The sequence below is a fragment of the Carassius auratus genome, chromosome 7 (genome assembly GCF_003368295.1).
Source record: "Carassius auratus strain Wakin chromosome 7, ASM336829v1, whole genome shotgun sequence".
In the NCBI taxonomy this organism is placed as follows: Eukaryota; Metazoa; Chordata; class Actinopteri; order Cypriniformes; family Cyprinidae; genus Carassius; species Carassius auratus.
In genome coordinates this window covers 4,937,584-4,955,920 of record NC_039249.1, presented here as the reverse complement: position 1 = coordinate 4,955,920, position 18,337 = coordinate 4,937,584, and the positions used below count along the sequence as shown (strand labels likewise).

At 38.1% G+C, this 18,337-nt stretch overlaps 2 protein-coding genes across 6 annotated transcripts in view; both read right to left on the bottom strand.

Annotated features, from left to right (window-relative positions):
- LOC113105614 (insulin receptor substrate 1-B-like) overlaps nucleotides 1–5,194 on the bottom strand; it is a 42,134-nt gene extending 36,940 nt beyond the window's left edge. For both annotated transcript variants that reach the window (XM_026266783.1, XM_026266784.1), the window contains exon 1: nucleotides 4,447–5,194. In XM_026266783.1, coding sequence (XP_026122568.1) covers nucleotides 4,447–4,795 — 349 coding nt within the window. In that variant the 5' untranslated portion in view covers nucleotides 4,796–5,194. The remainder of the gene's footprint in view (nucleotides 1–4,446) is intronic.
- A 1,189-nt stretch (nucleotides 5,195–6,383) lies between these two features.
- Nucleotides 6,384–18,028, bottom strand: LOC113105613 (arf-GAP domain and FG repeat-containing protein 2-like). Of its 4 annotated transcripts, XM_026266782.1 has the most exons (15): nucleotides 16,672–16,750; nucleotides 16,501–16,593; nucleotides 16,034–16,127; nucleotides 13,598–13,713; nucleotides 13,306–13,456; nucleotides 12,761–12,881; nucleotides 12,424–12,528; nucleotides 11,854–11,886; nucleotides 11,057–11,245; nucleotides 10,841–10,925; nucleotides 10,685–10,731; nucleotides 10,275–10,358; nucleotides 9,362–9,436; nucleotides 9,076–9,146; nucleotides 6,384–7,420 (listed from the first exon to the last, which is right to left on the bottom strand). In XM_026266782.1, exons 3-15 carry the CDS (start codon nucleotides 16,085–16,087, stop codon nucleotides 7,373–7,375), a joined length of 1,179 nt encoding a protein of 392 aa, XP_026122567.1. In that variant the 5' UTR covers nucleotides 16,088–16,127; nucleotides 16,501–16,593; nucleotides 16,672–16,750; the 3' UTR covers nucleotides 6,384–7,372. The 4 variants fall into 4 exon arrangements, with proteins under 4 accessions (XP_026122567.1, XP_026122564.1, XP_026122565.1 ...); XM_026266779.1 differs by lacking the exon at nucleotides 16,501–16,593 and having other exon boundaries at nucleotides 16,672–18,026; XM_026266780.1 differs by lacking the exons at nucleotides 16,501–16,593; nucleotides 16,672–16,750 and adding an exon at nucleotides 16,269–16,477.
- Nucleotides 18,029–18,337: the final 309 nt, after the last annotated feature.

Sequence of the window (18,337 nt, the reverse complement as noted above, 5' to 3'; positions counted from 1 at the left end):
GTGAGCAAACAGGCTGACATATTAACCTCTGCGCTAATTTGCATTCAATGCTCCGTACTTATTAGGCTTATGTATCGTTGATTTGAAATGTTTACCATGAATCAGCATGACAGACTGCTAATGTTGCATAGAGCTGCGTGTGGTTAGCATCTCTACTGTGATTAACACATTCTGACAAACGCAGCATACATAAACATTCGAAGAATTATTCAAAAACAACTTTTTTTTCTTTTTTCGTATATTTGTTTATTCTGAAATGACCTGTGAAACATGTATTTCATGCATTTAATGTACATTCACATAAATATGGTTTTTAAAATATGTATAAATGTGTTCCTTTAATACAGTGTATTTATTTTGCAGACTTTGTATTCAATGCAACTTAATAATACAATCAGAAACAAGATGTTGCTGGGCTAGTCCTGTGAATTGCTTTATGTGCACCGAGGAGCCTAATGGATATTTTTGTCACAGGCTTACATTTCTCTGGTCGTGTTTAAACAGCACTTAAGGACAGGCTAAGTTGTAATACGAGGTACGTGGGGTCAAACAGTTGTAAGCAACTCTGTGATCTGCTTCATTACATCAGATTTAGCAGTTAAAATAGAACATGCTTTCAGTGCTGTTGGCTGTGTGTGTGTGTGTGTGTGTGTGTGTGTGTGTGTGTGTGTGTGCGTCCAAAAGCTGACAGAGACAATAATTACCAGCACATTAAGGAGATGAGTGAGGCTTAGGGAAGTTTAACCTTTGAGCATCAGCCATGAGATAGACTGGTATCACAGCCACATACTGTACAAATACACATCGACTAGTACACAAACAAATGGGAATGTAGTGAAGTGCTATGCAAAGTTAAAAAAAAAGATTAGTTTGATTTTACAAATGTATTGTGCAGTGTGTATCACCTGCAAGTAATGCCCATATGTGTCCAGCTGTGCCAATGGTGAGAAAACCGGTTCCTCCAACCTAATTTCTTCCTCTTGTTTGCAGCTGTACAAATACAGAACATGGGATATCTGCTCACAGAGCCGAGTCTGCTTGCTATTTGTTCAAATGAATTTGGCATCAGAAATCCATACAACATCAGGAATGCAGGTGAGTTTCCCAGGACCCTCTTTTTCACGTAAAGCATACATTACCGTTCAAATGTTGTGAGGTCGGTATGCTTTTGCTTTTTTTTTTTAAATGCAATTTATTCCTGTAATGGAAAACCTGAAAGAGCAGCAATTACTCCAGTCTTCAGTGTCACATGATCCTTCAGAAATCATTCTGATATGCTCATCTGATGCTTAATAACCATTTCCTACTATTACTGAAAACAGCTGCGCTGCTTAAGATTTCTTTTTTGAACCCCAAACCTTTAAAGTGCAATGCATGTTTTATTGTAATTTTTTTTGGCCCATCTGATAAACACTTCCTTTATGTGGAAAAATAGTTAACATTGACTCTATTTAGCTTTGTCTGCGTGTACATGTGCTTTAATGTTTTATTAAGTATTAGGTTCAGCCCCTAGACCAGATTGTCCAGCATTGTTCTGTACAGTTTTCAAAACTTTCCACTGTTGATGCTTTTAATGACTGTGGTCTCTGTGTTCAGTAAGTGGTTAGTCGGAAATACACAGACAAAATAGACAGCTGCAGGTCCAAAAACTTAGTCAAAGGGAAAATATTCAACTGTTTGCATCACTTTAACTCCCTAGCCACAATGCAACGGTTGTTCAGGGTGCAAATTATTGTGCTTTTCTGTAAATATCCAAGGTTACAATTACCAGTTAAATCTCAGCTGTATGTAAACATCAAAACACGGATCTATATTTTAAAAGCCTTATAAAATCTAATAATTGCAATATCTAGCGCTTAGTGGTTAAGAGAGGTTATGCCGATGTGCTGATAACTGATGCATGCAAGAGAATGAATGAAAGAATGCATGAAAAAGATCAGTGTAAAAAAATATGTTTAAAGGAATAGGTCAAACCACAGACTCGATGAATAGCGGATGATAGAATCAAAGCGGATAAAAGCGGCAACTGAAATTTCATCCCCAGCGTAATTTGAACAGCGGGGGGCAGATTGCTGTTGGACAGATTCTCAATCATCATCTAGTAGTGCTTGTAAAGAATACGAACAGGGAGTAAACGCATTAAGACGTGTAAAAGTGAAAATGCACAACATTCCCACAGGTCATCTCACAGTTGTCCAGCCCGTCAACAGGTTGAGCTCAGCAGAAAGCGACTATGGAGGTAAGACAGATGTCAAAATGTTTAACCAGCCGATCAGCAGACTGGTGTGTTCAGCTTGTTATCCAGTTAGGGGGTTTATGGATGACAACTGGAGGGTCATTTCTAGACTAAGTCTCACATCTTGTTAAAGTGTCACCTCCTTTACCCTCCACCACAAAGTGCCTTAATACACACACACACACACACACACACATCCTGCCTATATGCATGTAAATTCAAAGAGGCTTTGCTTTGTATTCAGAGTAAATATATGAAATTTAACTTTCTGGTTGCAAACAGTACCTTTTCAGAATCTGCATATGTTTCTATGTGCATGTAATATGCTATGACATATGGTTGGTGCTTTCATGAATCAATCATTGTGTAAAGCAGAAATAGCACATTGGACTCCTGATATTGGTTTGCGAGAGATGCGTCACATGTTGGATATGTTAGTTGTATCTCCCGGAGCCAAGGAACATGCGGGGCTGTGTAATTGCTGTAGGAGTCACGGTCACTGCCCTTTTCGTCTGTTTACTCTTTGCAAGTGTACCTGGCTTTCGCCACTACAGTTTATTCTAAGAGGAGTCTGGGGTTATATAATATCCAAAATCTTTTGAAATGCACAATATGATGAGAAACTGTCTGAGTGATTTAATTAGCAGATTTTATGAAGCATCAATAGAGTATAAGTTGTATAGGCATGGAGGGGCCAAAATAAATTAATAAAGAAAGCTTTGCAGCATCAAACGGCAACAAAGAAACCTGGTAAAGTATGCAGGTTTGTGTGTTTCTTTTGTGTGTTTGTGTTAGTTATTTTGACTGTACTGTAACCAGGTGGTATGGGGAGAACTATGATGTTGTCATTTAGTTAAAGGGGGCCGCTTTAATTATTTTTAGGGGAAGAGCATGGCATATTCTAGCAGCAGAAAACAAGCTAAGAACCGTTTATGAATTTGTTTGTTGCATTTTTTAGATTAGAAAACTTCTGAGTAGTTTTTGCAAACACACTCCCATTATAATCACAGAAGCTGTCTACACTGCAGAACGAATGTTTTACTTACATCTTTTCTGCCCTTGTTGTCTTATGATGACAGTGAGCTCAAGCACTGACTGAACAACTCCAGCGTTCTCTGCAGAGACGAATCAAAGTGTCTCTGATTGGCCACTGCATTCATAAGCTCAACAGAAACCTGTGTGATTGGCTGTAATGCTCAGCGCTGCAAATTGCGTATAAAAAGAAATCTGATGCAACGTGAACAAATCAACCATAAATGTAATGCAGCAATCACCACTTTTCATGAACTGATAGCATTATTTAGAATTTATTATACATTACCCTGCTGAAAAAAACACAGAAAATTGAATGGATTCCAATACAAATGCAATTACAAATATTGCAATCCATCAATTTTTAACCATTTTTCCCCTGTAGTGTGTTTTGGGACATGTTCCATTAGGAATTAGTGGTTTTAACAAGCCAGCAATAAAAGGCGACCAAGTAGAGACCAATAGGTCCATTACAGTTTCCATTAAAACCAATACAATTCCCATTATAACAGTAAAACCATTACAAATTATGTAATGGTTTCTATTGTTTTTTGTTTTCAACAGGGTATATATATATATATCACAAAACTGTTTTTGTTTAAATCAACTCGACATTTAATTAACTTCACTAGGAGAATCAACAACCAATTTGGTTTGGTGAGATGAACCTCAACAGATAATTAGAAAAATTCAGCTAAATCAGAATAATTCGCGCATCTGTCCTAAACACTAGGCTATACTAAATGTTATTTAACAGACATACATATATATAAAAAAAGAAGAAAGATATTAATTTCCCTGACTGAAGATAACACAATGTGTGGCAGTGTGGATAAGGAGCAATTTGAACTTAAGTAACAGTCGTTCCCTTCTTCAACAGCAAAAGAGGCCCCTTTGCCCAACTTGGGGGCCATCTACTTTACTGGAGAGGAAGAAAAACACTGTTGTTTCAACACCACCAGCAGCTGAAGACCCAGAGTCAGCACAAGCTACGAATGCAATGACAAAGTATCTGGATGTGCTTTGATTAACTATTCATTTTACATGCTATTGCAAATTCATCACATTAAATACTAGATGGAATGACATGCAAGATGCAATTAAACGAAGCTCGCCACGTTAACACCTAAGTTGACCACTCTTTTGCAACTGCTTGATGCTTTATTTCCCAAACTTACTCTTGCACTGAAGTTCCACCATCGCCTGGTACCATTCCTCCTGGTCCGTCTCGTTCTCCGCCGCCACCACGAAACTCTCAGCCCGCGTGTACAGCACTATCATGTGTTTATTCTTCGAGTCGGCCCGTTTGTTGATGTTGAAGCACGTCTCCAGCGCCAAAGCCTTTTTAGGCACTGGCGCTTTACCTCTAAATTTCTTCTCACTCTCGTAGTACTCGAGTCGGGCCGGACCGCGCTCCGAAGCCGTCCTCAGCACGAAGTACCGCCGGTGCATGGACTTCTGCTTGCGGAGATACCCGCTTTTACGGACGTCTTCTGTGCTGCTCTGCGAGTCGCTGTGGTTCTCCATGGTGTCTGTTTTACTCAAGCACGTTGAAAAAAAAAAAAGTAGTTCAACCCTTAGAAGAAGGCTACTAAACGACAACAGATGTAACCTCCGTCCACCTCTGCTGCTTCAGAAAAGTCATATGCGCAAAGGGCGAGAGAGGTTCCAACAAGCAGTTCCTTTCCCAAAATAATGTCATTAAACGTTGCGCTTTTCCTGGCTGGAGTCGAGCAGAACGGGTGAGCGCACGCGAGCACATGCGCTGCGGCGCGCGAGAAACAGCGCAACTACTATTGAGAAGAAGCTTCAGAAGTTGAATAATCTCATTACGGTAGTTTACAGTAGACAGCTCCCCGTGACCCCTCCTCTCCAGCGCAGCGTTCACTGCTACTGTGAAGCTCTGTCACTCATCAGTCCTGTGTGTGTGTGTGTGTGTGTGTGTGTGTGAGAGAGAGAGAGAGAGAGAGAGAGAGAGAGAGAGAGAGAGAGAGAGAGCTAAAGCTGCAGAGCACGAGGTTGCGGTTCAGAATCGGATTTCATTCGCCTCTGGTCTGTCCTGACTCAACACTGCCTTAAACAAATGTCACTTTTTTTAAAAGGTTAGATCATCCCTTTCGTTGCCAATATTTTGCCTAATTGTTTTTTTTTTATTTTTTAAAGATCTAGTAGTCTATCTATTATTGTTAGTAGTAGGCTACTAGTATTAATAGTATTCGATAATGGGTATCTTTTTCTGTTTAGACACTAGTATCCGTTTTATTTAATATATTCAGTGCCTAATAGTATTTATTTATTTGCGTCTCATTTTTCGAAAAACAAAGTTTGCACCAATTTACAGATTTCGTTTGCCTTTTAATTCTATAGGGATTTTAAAATCAAAATAATAAGTAGTAGTAGGCCTACCAACGAATAAGTACTTATTTCCCTTTTCCAATGAATAATTACTATTGCGATTTAATATAGGCTACTAGTTACATAAAATACACGTTTGTTAGTTTGAAGCAATAAATGTTAATTCTTACCCTTGTCGTCATAAATCTCTTAATTTACTGCAGATAAATAGGCTATATGAGTGACAGTAGGAGGAAAACAATGGGCAAAAGACTTCAAAATAAGGCAGAGCTAAAACTGTTGTATCATCCTTTAATATATTCAGATGCCAAACATTTTAGGTTTTACGCAAGGAGAAAAAAATGTTTTGGCTGTACAGTATGAATAAGTCAGTAATGCAGGTGTACATTATAAAAATATTTTTAAAAATAAATAAATGCGTAAAAGTTTTGATTAAATACTTTGGAAACGTATTTAGTCGAATTCAAATTGATTACTTGCGACATCTAGTGAATTAATTGGTTCATTGCAGCTGGGTATTTGACAACGTGAACAGGAATTTTAGGATAAAAATTAAATATATAAATGTATATAGCGATGTGTGCATTTTTAGAAGATGCACTGGTTCACCAAAGTATTATTTAGAAGTACATATATGAATAGATAGATATAAAAAAGTTTTAGATTAAGTATAGCACTGCAGGACATTGCTTGACATGTCCAGCTATTTCAATTATAACTCTCTATCAGTCATAAACATGAGACTAGGTCAGGTGAGAGGTGAAATTTATACTATTCATTTTAATTTTCAGTTGAAAGCCCTAATGACCATAGAGTGCAAATACATTCGAAATGCAATAATGATCTTCACAGAAAAATATAAATGATGCTGTCATAAAAAGATATTGCATGAAATTCCAAAAGCAGCAAATTCCGTTTGATTTGCATCACACAGACAATACACATTGACACAACAGTTATGGATAGCTTTATGCATGGATACAACTCGATAAAAAGACATTCTATATTTCTATATAGACAATTTTTGGTCCATACAAGAAACTTTTTTTCCCTCATAAGTAGTACATTCAGCAGCTTCCTGCTCAGCTTGAGAAGCGCATGCAGTTTGACAATGCACACACAAATACTCGACGTCAAAATAAATAGAAACAAGCCCGGCATACATAAACAGACAGAAAAGTGAAGGAAATGCCTGTTTTGTTTATGCCGTCTTTTTCACATGCCTCTGAATCATTTAAACCAAATCAGCACTGAGGAGAAATGCATTACTGAGATGATCTGAAGCTAATATTTTACTGTAATGTGTCGACCTCAGTGATTGAGGGAAGTACGTGGGCACTCAGGTTAGGGTGATACTGGCAAAAGAAGTTCTGGAAAGGTCAAAGCAGCAGCTTGTGTGTGTGTTTGTGAGTGTTAACGGCTCTCATAAGCACCTTTCAACTGAAGTTCTCCTATTATCAGAAAAATTCCTCTGATATTAGGCAAAATCCACACATAATGTACACACAAACACACACATGCGCACACACTCACAAAGCTTAATTTATAGCATCTGGTACAAAAGGGCACATACAAACACACACACTCGCTCACACACAACAAAGTGTGTACAAATAGTTACATGGACAATATCTGCTAACACACACACACACACATGAAGACACACACAGAAGTGTTGGTGGTTTTCTGTAGGTATGGCAAAGTAAACAAGCTCCACTCGCTCTCTTCTTTCTCCACGGCCGGGGTGCTTCAGATGAAAGGGTTCAGTGATGCTCCTCTACTCGGGTAAACATTCCCCTAAGAGAAGTCATAGAAACACTCTTAAACCTTCACACACACGTACTAACAAATGTTGTGTGCTTGTACAAATAAAAAGACTAGTGCTGGGTAGATTACTTACAAACTGTAATCCATTACTGAATATAAGTGCATGATAAATAATTCTCTATTAATTTGTTACATTGCATCACATTGATTGATCAAGATAGTCTTGTACTACATTAATATAAAAATACAATGAGAATGAAAATGTACTGAATGCTTTGTTATCAACAACATGGAGTGCATTAAACACCACATGACGCCAGGGTTTCCCAAACAAGGTTTTGTGAAGAAACTGAAGGGGATTGATTCGTAAATTGATAAAATGCTAATAATTAAAGGGGTCATATAATGTTGCTAAAAAGAACATTATTTTGTGTATTTGGTGTAATGCAATGTGTTAATGATGATTAAGGTTAAAAAAACACATTATTTTTCACATAATGTACATTATTGTTGCTCCTCTATGCCCTGCCTTTCTGAAACGCATTGATTTTGACAAAGCTCATCATTCTGAAAAGCGAGGTGTGCTGTGATTGGCCAGCTATCTAGTGTGTTGTGATTGGCTGAATGCCTCAAGCGTGTGACGGAAATCTTAAGCCCCTCACCATACTGTGGTGCCGTGTGTCCCAGCAATAAAAGACAAAACAATAAAACCCATTACAAACAAGGCATTAGTTGCATCCAGTGGAGACATAGCTACTGATTATAATGACTTTTACTCTCTTTTTACCTGTTTGTGACTGGAGAAATGACAAACAAGCCTACACTAATTCTTTTGTAACACTCCAGAGAAAGAGGAAAAATTTTAATCGCATCAAATGACCCCTTTAATGGAATAGTTCACTCAAGAATGAAAATTAGCTGAAAAGATGAACATGTGAATGAGTTGATTTCTTCTTTGAAAAAGATTTGGAGAAGTTTAGTATTACATCACTTGCTCACCAATGGATCCTCTGCAGTGAATGGGTGCCGTCAGAATGACAGTCCAGACAGCTGATAAAAACATCACAATAATCCACAAGTAATCCACACCACACCACTCCAGTCCATCAATTACCATCTTATGAACTGAAAAATTGTGTGTCTGTCCATCATTAAAATTTTAATCACTAAACCATCGCTTTTGACCAGAAAACGTGTCCATAATCCATAACGCTTTCTCCACTGAAAAATGTCCACCCCCGCTTTCCTCTTATCAACATCCACTGACATATTTGTTTGGACTGTTTATTTGCTTGTAAACAGCGCTTGATCTTTGCATATTTTTTTCTCCTGATCCTAGCGAGAAAACTTTTTAATTAAAGAAAGGATATTAGAGGACTCGTGTTTTAGCCAAAAGCAACATTTTAAAGATAATCGATGGAAAGGTTGATTACCGTGATGTTTTTATTGGCTGTTTACACTCTTATTTTGACGGCACCCATTCACTGCAGAGGGTGATTATTAAGGAATTGATGTAATGCTAAAATTCATCAACATCTTAGGTGGCACATTGTCTGTATGAGGCACATAGTCTGTCATTCAGTTGAAACTATGGCCTGTAATTGATGTATATGTAAAATATATAGGCACAGGGTGATTTACTACACTCCGTCTATTGACTCTTAGCATAAAAAGATCATGCTTACAGTAAAAGGGTTGACAGACATTGGTCGTGGGACTTTAGGGACAGAGTCCGGGGGAGGAAATGAGTTGAAACCTAAAAACAAACAAGCCAACAGGATAAAAATAGCACACATTTCAGTTCAGGTCAACAAAATGGTCTCTAGCGGTCTACTAGAGTTTTCACTCTGCAGTGTCTTTCCTAAAGCACTAACTCCTGAATGATTCTTTTAATTGATTAACGGACTACTTTGAGGACACGGGTTTCACTGCAATTAAGCAGATTTAAAGACTTAAGCTTGCTACACTTACCGTTTGCTTCTTGGTTACTAGACTGTTGGTGTGAAAAAGCACTTTGTGTGGTGGGTGCAGGAAAGGAGACAACATCTGTCGATCAGAAAGACATGAGGTCTTTAACATTGCAGTTAAATACCACAAACATAAATATATCTATCTATCGGTCATATTTATGTCTATATGTATGTGTGTAGATCAGCAAACACGTAGTCAGACAATATATAAGCAGTGTTGTATTTTACGTTGTGATGCATGTTTGAACTCAGTGTTCAGGAATTCAAGATAAACGTGCTGACTGCTAAAAACTAAGTGTATTATTTCCTCTCACACTCAAAATTCAGCCAACAGTAAATCCAACAGACCACTCACATGCATTGGAATTTCACTAGGTGACATCCCTGTTTTTGTTGGCTTTGAGATCTACCACTAGGTTTACAGCATTTGTGGGAGTAAGCAATTTATGTGATTTATTAGAAGTAGTTCCGCATGGGAACACCAGCATATCCAGTTATCAGTTATTCATTGCTTTATGGATTAAGTTCCTTTTAAGCCAAGTACACTCTGTCAGGTTTATAGCACTGTAAAAATGTATCCTTCACAAGACATAACCATGGGCTTGTGTCCCACAATCAGATTAATGCTGACCCTTGGCTGCACAGACTGAGAAATGTGCACATATGCCACTGGTAAAATGAAGGTTTGGAAAATCTGCGGTCAAGAACCTATTGGGATTGAATGCATTTCTTTATGGTCAGTTTCTAACCTCATAAACATACTTTATTTGATATCTTAAAGATAAAAATTGATCCTATCTTTCCAAAAGTGCTGATAACATCAAACTTCAAAAACTGCATCGTGCTGCTGAATTGCAGTCTTTTTGTTTTCTAAAAGTCAAAATATAAAGCGAACACGGGTGCAGATTTCTTACCTGAGGCTGTGCTTTTGAAGGGGTTACTGGGAGACAGAACTGGCTGGGCGCAACTGGCTGTAGAATTAAAGGGGTTTGGGAAATCTGAATCAGAGAGGGGAAAAAGTCTGGTTACTTGTCTCTCATTAGCACAAATTGTACTTTGGATTCAATCCCTGTTTTGACTTAATTATAGTGAATTTGCAGATGTTTCCATCTCAGAGATTTTTTGAGGTCATGCTGTAAGATCATCCAAATGCTGCATGTCACACTGTTTAGAAAAACTCTACTATTATTACTCGCTTACTCAAAAATAACTGCTTTAGATTAAGACTAAGTTAAAGTTGAAAACCCAAAGGCGATGCCCACTGTACATCACAATCTGTTCTGGGTGGGCTATCTAGATAAACTACTACTCTGAATTTGCTCACTTGCAAACGTTTGAGATCCAGAAGTGGCCTCTGGAACACCTGGGGAGCTAAAAAAGAGAGAGAAATAGACTGACTGAGGGAAACTGAGAAAAAGACAATACACTAGTTCACAGAAAAGCCATTAGCCATTAACAAATGTGATGTGGGTTGTTGTACCTTGCAGGGGTTGAACTGGAGGATAGTCGGTTACTAAAGAGGGTGCTATACTGAGGGGGTCCATCAGAGGGAGCTGTTGTAATGGCTACAAAATTGTAGAAAGGACGGTCAAAGATTTGATATACTGAGATTTTGTTTGGAATTATTTTATGGATTGGTTTAATAATGTTATATGTATATAAAAAAACAGATAATACCCAGAACATTCTTTCTTACCTGTGACAGGTGTGTTGTCTGAGAACACTTTATGAAGCTGTGATAAGGCTGAATACTTATCCTGAGTGACAGGGGGCGGAGCAGCAGTACTTATAGTGTTGTGGGCGTGGCTTAGACCCCCAAAATCCAAACTCAGCGATTTAGGGAAGGCTCTAAATGGAGCTCCACCCCCAGTTGACAGAGTGCGACCTGAACCAATCAGAAAGGCTATCAGTTATTGCGCTCTAAATGCTTTGGCAGACAGCAATTAAAAATGGATTTCATTTACATTAACTGAAATGAAGTTTAAATGAAATATAAATATAAGTTAAAGCACAAATCTGAGGCCACTGCAGTGAGACACATTTTTGAAACTGGGCTGAACTGGGTGATGAGTTAAGGTGTTTTTTTAAAAAGCTTTTTAGTTTTTGTAGCTTGTTTTCACTGTACTGGGTTATATAATACTGTGGCCACAAACTGCTGACTTTCTGAATGTATTTATCTTACACTAAGACTAGCTTGGTCATTTGATCTTGATCTAAACCACAGTCTTTCCACTGGTTTCTTGTTAACAATATTATTCCGTGGTGGAACAATTCTGCATAGCGTCAAGCTTTTTCTCTGCCTCTTTCTGTTTCTTTCTCTATGATACGTTCATATATGCACAGACATTATATTTGCACATTAATGAATGCATTTTCTTATTGCTTGTCATGGCTGGCTCACTCAGCACTGCAGCCAGATGGTCTGAGGTATAGCTGTCTAGTGTCTGCATTGCACAAACACTCATACTCACATATATCGTTTAAGCGACTTACCTAAAGTAAAGCTGTTTTTGAAAGTGCTACTTGCTGTGAAATAAAGGATAAGGAAAGGAAGATGAGATTTCATGCAACTGTTATGGTTCAGTAATGAAGAAAGACTTGAGGGACACTGGGTTTTTAAACACTACAGAAATGAAAATATACATTGCAATCTATTATTTGATTAAAGTGCTTATTTGCAATTTAATATAAAATGTTTTATCATTTTTTTAATTAAAAAAAGTCTAACTTTAAAATGTACATGAATTTCATTTACTTGAAAGTCACCAATTTGCTTACCGTTGATTAGTGGTTTATAAATAAAGCAGAATTGTAAAAATTACTTTCTAATCTGAATTATACTCAATATATTATTATAAAATTACTTTGAATTTCAAATCATAACATTTCAAATAATTTTTGAGGTCTACATAGGTCTACATAAAAAGAAGCCTCAGATTTTCAATGTGGTCTTTTTGGACCCTATAACATACTTACAAAAATTTATTTTATGTTATAGACACAGTCCGTGTGTGTGTGTGTGTGTGTGTGTGTGTGTGTGTGTGTGTGTGTGTGTGTTTGTACCTGAAGGACGTGGTAGGGCTGGAAAGGAGGAGGGATGATTCTGGTGTCCCATTCCAGAAGAAACTGTTCCTGGCCTCTGTCTCTCCACACCACTTAACAATGTGTCTGAAATAGAGAGCGAGGAACAGACATGAAAACATTTAAATAAAGATTTAAAAGAATAAATCAAAGTCTAATGATGACTCAAAGTACAGTACATCTGTGTTAATAATCAGGAGAGGAGGGAGGTAGACAAGACAGAAGGAGGAGGGAGAGAAGACCGGAAAAGAGGAAGAAAAACAGATTGAATAAAGGAAAGAAGAGCAGATGGGTAGAGAAGAGAGTTTGAAGGCGGCACCTTTAATGGGATGATCTCTGAAGCTCTGTGAGCGAGTTGGCCTGGCAGTGAACACCTCAGTACGGCTATCAGCTGGGGAGACAGCAGGAGCTCTGTCCCATATTGACAACTGGGACTGGGACTGTGGGAATACACACACACACACATCACACACACACACACAGTATTAAAAATCAGATCAGCACCCTCGGCGTGACACATTTTGGGGCTGGTTTTCAGATCAGAGATGAAAGCTTATTAGACAGCTCCATCCAAAGCAAGCAACACATCAGAAATGTGCTCATATTAGTTCATTATTAGATCCAATTCATTAAAGTCAAATTGACAATCTACTGACACTAAAATGTTTTACTCCATTTTCTTTGTAAAATAAATTTATGTAAATTTCTCTTACATTTGATTAGATTCATTTGAAGCTGCAGTCTAAAACATGATGTCTTGCGGAAGAACATTGTAGCCGGAGCTACTTCTCACTGTTAATGTCTATGACGAATCACTTTTTTATTTTATTTTGAATTCCTGAGCTTTCCTGGTGTTTTTCTCACCAGTGTGCGGGTGGGCCGGGCCGCGGGGTTCAGAGGATGTCCAGGCGGAGGCTGATTCTGAGCAGGGCCGTGTGGAGCTGGAACAGCCTGAACCCCTGGAGCCCACGGTGACTCATTGACATCCCTGCGGATCTTACTCTTAGAATAATGCCTGGGAAAACAGACACTTCTTAGTATCGCATTCTTTGACTTTTTTATCTATAGAAACTGCAGGGAGAACAAGCTGCATGTTCTAGGACACGCGTAGATCATTCTGTTCGATCCACATTGAAACACACTTTTTCTCACTCACCATTTCTTTCTCTCATATTTGTCCTGCAAGAACTCTTTAAGCTTCCGTGTGTCACGTGCATCAAAACAGCCGTCTGTTTTGGGGTCAAATATGCAGAGCCAGGTTCTCCTTCCAACCTAACGACCCCATAAATCAAATACATTAATCTCCTTTTAAAGCCTCATTAACAAAGTACATACAGCCTGTTACAGGCTAATCGTCATATAGCACAGAGTACCTCCTTGAAGACTTCAGAGGAGATGTTTGCTAGCATTTTAATGTAAAATTGAAACTGTGCAGCACTACTTAGTAAGCATATTGCATCTTTGTGGTTATGTTTGCAATTAACTTAAAAGCTTTATTATTACTGAACATTAATAGTTAATATAAACATGTCAAACTACTACTGTTTGTTGCATTAGAAGGAAACTCTCCGCTCCAATATGTTTCTGAGGTACTTAAAAAAATTAGACTTTGACCAAGATGCTCAGAGACATAAATGACAAAAAAAAGAGTCCAAATGCACACATTTTTAGCAATGCATAAGCTTAGATGCAATTTATCAGTCTCAGTTATGCTTTGTGATTTGATTATGGATTAGTAACGATTAAGCCATGTGGTTTTTATTTATAATGAGCTTCAGTGTCAACACTAGCATTGATATTTGCTGTGCCTGTCTGTTCCTTCTCATACTCAAAGTGCTTTACTGACAGTAAGAGGAGGAATGAGTCAGATGAATTTTTTTGCCAGTGTTATACAAGCAACGGCGCCCACCCTCTGAAGTTGGCTTTAACTGCAATGTGCAAAAATCCTGTGGTGCCAATCGTGGGAGTGAATGTGAGTATGTGTATGTCAGTTGGGGAGTGAAAGATAAGTGTCTGTACTTGTACCCATTCCCCCCATGTAGATTAGCTCACATGCTCATGGGAAGACCACAGTATATTATGTACTAAAATCTCTATACAGTATATTAAGCTGTGCCCACACACCATTTAAACACAGATGATTTAATACAAAACTTAACAGAGGCTCTTAGTGTCAAGCTATCTAACATTTGCTCAATGCACTACTGAGTTAGCCTGCTTTAGTAGTTTATATTATTGAAGACAGCAAATGTTTTCAGTCTTTCATTTCTGAGGATGGACTAGGAAGTTTTACATATGCACTTTGACACACATCCACTTAAGAAATACAGCCGAAAATAAAGTGTGAAAGTCTGTCCCTCACACGTGTGGTGTTTTCTATTCATAGAATTTAGAGTATGACACTTATGAGGTTGTTGATATGAGACATAACATATGCCTACAAAAATAAATATGTTCTATATTCGCTTGTTTTTGTTTTTTTTATACTGATTTTCTTTTTTTTTAGTTTTTGTGGCTATTGTTATTAAGTTCCAGCACTATATTATCTTTATATGTGCATATGTAGGTTCCCTTTTAATGTTAGTCAGTGTTGAGTTTTTCCTTAAAGGAGTGGTCCACTGGTTTTTCCTTTGCAAGGTAGCAGTTCAGTGCTGTGTTTATTTTGAGGTTTGGGTTTACTGTTTAATCCAGGGGTCAGGAATTTTTACCATTATGATGGCAAAAAGTATCTTTCCCCATTGATGTCTATTCAAAAGTAACCATATATTCTGATTCTGACAGGGTTTTTTTCAAGCAGTTATCTATAATTATGAAAATTTATGTTTAATTATATTATATGTGTGACCCTGGAGCGCAAAACCAGTCTTAAGTCCCTGGGGTATATTTGTAGCAATATCCAAAAATATAAGAAAAATTATGCCAAAAGTCATTAAGATATTTTGTAAATGTCCTACTGAAAATATATCAAAACTTAATTTTTGATTAGTAATATGCATTGCTAAGAATTCATTTGTAAAACCTTAAAAAAGACTCAATATTTTGAATCCATATTTTCAAATAGCTGTATCTCGGACAAATATTGTCCTATACATCAACGGAAAGCTCATTTATTCAGCTTTCCTATTACGTATATATCTTAAATTAAAAAAAACATTTTACACTTACGAATGGTTTTGTGGTCCATGGTCACATATGGTATATGATATACAATTAAAAATATTAATAAACATATTTTGATTATTAACTCAACATATATTAACTAGCAACAATGTGTTATTGTTGTTTTATCAGGCATTTTGTTTATTTACATTTTATTATATTAATAATTTAATATATTAATCAATTATATGAATCATTTAATAACCTTGGACAGTTTCCTCTCCCTCCCACTTCACTTCCTGTCTCATATAGCTACTCTCCTATCATAATAATTAAAAAATATATATATATTTTAATTGTAATGAAAATGAAAGAAAGAGACTGATTTAATCTTACATTGACTCAAAAATAAAAGGCAACTGGTAGTAGCTGTCTCCCGTTCAGAAACTCGCACAGCATCTTTAAGCATGTAGTTAGTAGATCTGTCACTCACCTCATTGCCATGATTTTGCAAAAACTCCACTTCCTGTTGGGAGAAGGTTGTCATGGAAATAGACTTGACTCTGTGGGGTGGGTTGAGCCCTCTCCTGAAACAGAAACAAACTGCGTGCTTAATCACAAAACTGGGTTTGCACTGATTTGAACACAAACAGTAGAAACGTGTGAGATAAACGGTGCAGGGCGTGAAAGGACCGTGAACGTGATAGTAAACCGAAAGAACCTCTTACAGCAACAAATTACAAAACCGTGAAGGAACCGTGAACCTGCTTTTTTTCCTCTCCGGTGTTCGTGAGTGCAGTTGCATACTGAAATCGTGTAGAAACTGCAGTGGTATCACACCATTCCTTTGCGGACATGCAGAAAACATATGGATGCCAAACCTGAAACCGTGAGGGAATGATACGTAACGCAAGCAAGACTGAGACACGCCTGAAAACGACAAAGTAACGTAGTAATTACCGACTGTCTTGAATGTAAACACAACTAGAGCTCCCTCAAACTCGCGCGCGCGGACAGCGCTGCGTTGTAGCCACGTATATTTTCCAGAGTGTGCTGAAGAACAGCGTAAACAAAACACAATCATCTCGACTTAATCACTAGGCTGTAATAATCACATGCATGATCACTCACAGCATTCCGGAGCATGACGTGCACACGAAGCAGCCCACGGTGATGTCGATGTAAGTCACCCCGGGCTGACTGCACTCGAAGCAGTGCTTGTTCACTCCCGTCTGCGCGAGCTCTCGGACCTTGCGGGCGCATATCTCCTGGTTGTCCCGGTGCTTTCGGTTCGACATGCTGGTGTCCTGCAGACGCACACACCCCCTCTGGCACTCAAGACGTTCACTCGCCCGCCGTTGCACTTTAATTCCCCCTTCGTAGTAGCCTATGTTTCTTCTTCTCACGCCCGCATTCTGAGAGCGACTGTGCGGCTGGAGGTCTTCTCATGCGCTGGCTTTAACTGACGTGAAACGATTTTACATGCGTAGTCTCCCGTGGTCACGACTGGCCGATCCGAGCGGGGTTTTACAACCGCCCTGTTTATTTATTCATCGCTGCGGGTTTCTCCTCTGGGCTCGGGATCGTTATTCTGCCTCGCTCCGCTGATTGCTGGTTCTCTCCGCTCGCGCGCGGTATCACACCGTTCAGACCCCGCTGTTGCGCACCCGTCTGTCCCCTCACGGATTCTTCTGGGGAGATTGCGAGCAGAAAGCAAGACGAGGGCGAAGGAGGCAACACTGTGCCTCTGGAGAGCGCGCGTGAACGTGATAAGTGGGGATTAATCTGATAACAATATTATGTTTATGATGGCTGTGTGCTCATTATTTTGTGCTTGTTTATTTCCAGCAACGTGAGATTTTTTATCTCGAGTATCACGCCCTTCTGTATGACGTTTGGAATAAAAAATGCTGTCCTCCGTGTGTTTATTAACTCTTTACATGGAGTGTGAAGAATCCAGTCCACACGCAGTGTCCCTCGTGACTGATAAAGAATAGCGTAGGGATCAAATGGAGAACATTTTATATGAATCTGAAGTGGGTGCATCCTGTTGACACATTATTGTGTTAAATTACATTAGCAGAGACATCTCAGCAGTTATACTGATGTAATGTTGGCCTTGTTCCTAAAACACAGGGGATGCGTGAACTGCACTGGCGACTTCCATCCGGCTGAGGTAGCGGTTTCGCCAAACATACGATTTAGCAGTAATTCGTTCACAGAAATGTAATCTGTGAAGTCACCACAGCTGCTATATTTTTGTATGGTTTCTGCAGGTCTTAAATAGTATTAATTAGAAGTGTTTTGAAAAACTGAACAGAGTTAAGTGAGTTTAAAACAAGAAAAATATCTGTCTGTGAGGTATGGCAGATGTTATTGTTGTAGTCATGAACCCTACTTAATTTGATCAATTTCACAAAAATTTGCTTGTCAAGGAAATGCATCTTGATTTAAGAATCTTGAGACATTTGCACTGTGTTATGTGTATAATAATTTTTGCCATTTTAATTCTTTTTAAAATCATTTTACATTCTTTGTTTTATTGTTGTGATTATTTTTTTGTATGATTATTTTAATTCCTTTTTATATGCAAAGCAGTTTTAATTGTGTATGAAATGTGCTATATGAATAAACTTTGCACTGAAAAACAAGGAAACAGTAGGCTACTGAGGAAAAACAATTTTTGAAGTCTCTTCATGAGTTTGGGAACACATGCATTAAATCATGCATTTTTTTTATTAATTGAAAAGTAATCTTTTGGAAGTTGTATTTTCAAACTTTAAAAAGAGTTGCTAAT

Bases quoted from the DNA above. Each gene is read 5' to 3' on its own strand.
- LOC113105613 (XM_026266779.1), bottom strand. From the start codon at position 16,838: ATGTCGAACCGAAAGCACCGGGACAACCAGGAGATATGCGCCCGCAAG. The intron at 9,437-10,274 runs GTAAGAAATCTG...TCTGATCGACAG, and splicing joins CTTCAAAAGCACAGCCTCAG to ATGTTGTCTCCTTTCCTGCA. The intron at 7,421-9,075 runs GTAAGCATGATC...GACTTCTCTTAG, and splicing joins TGTCTGTCAACCCTTTTACT to GGGAATGTTTACCCGAGTAG.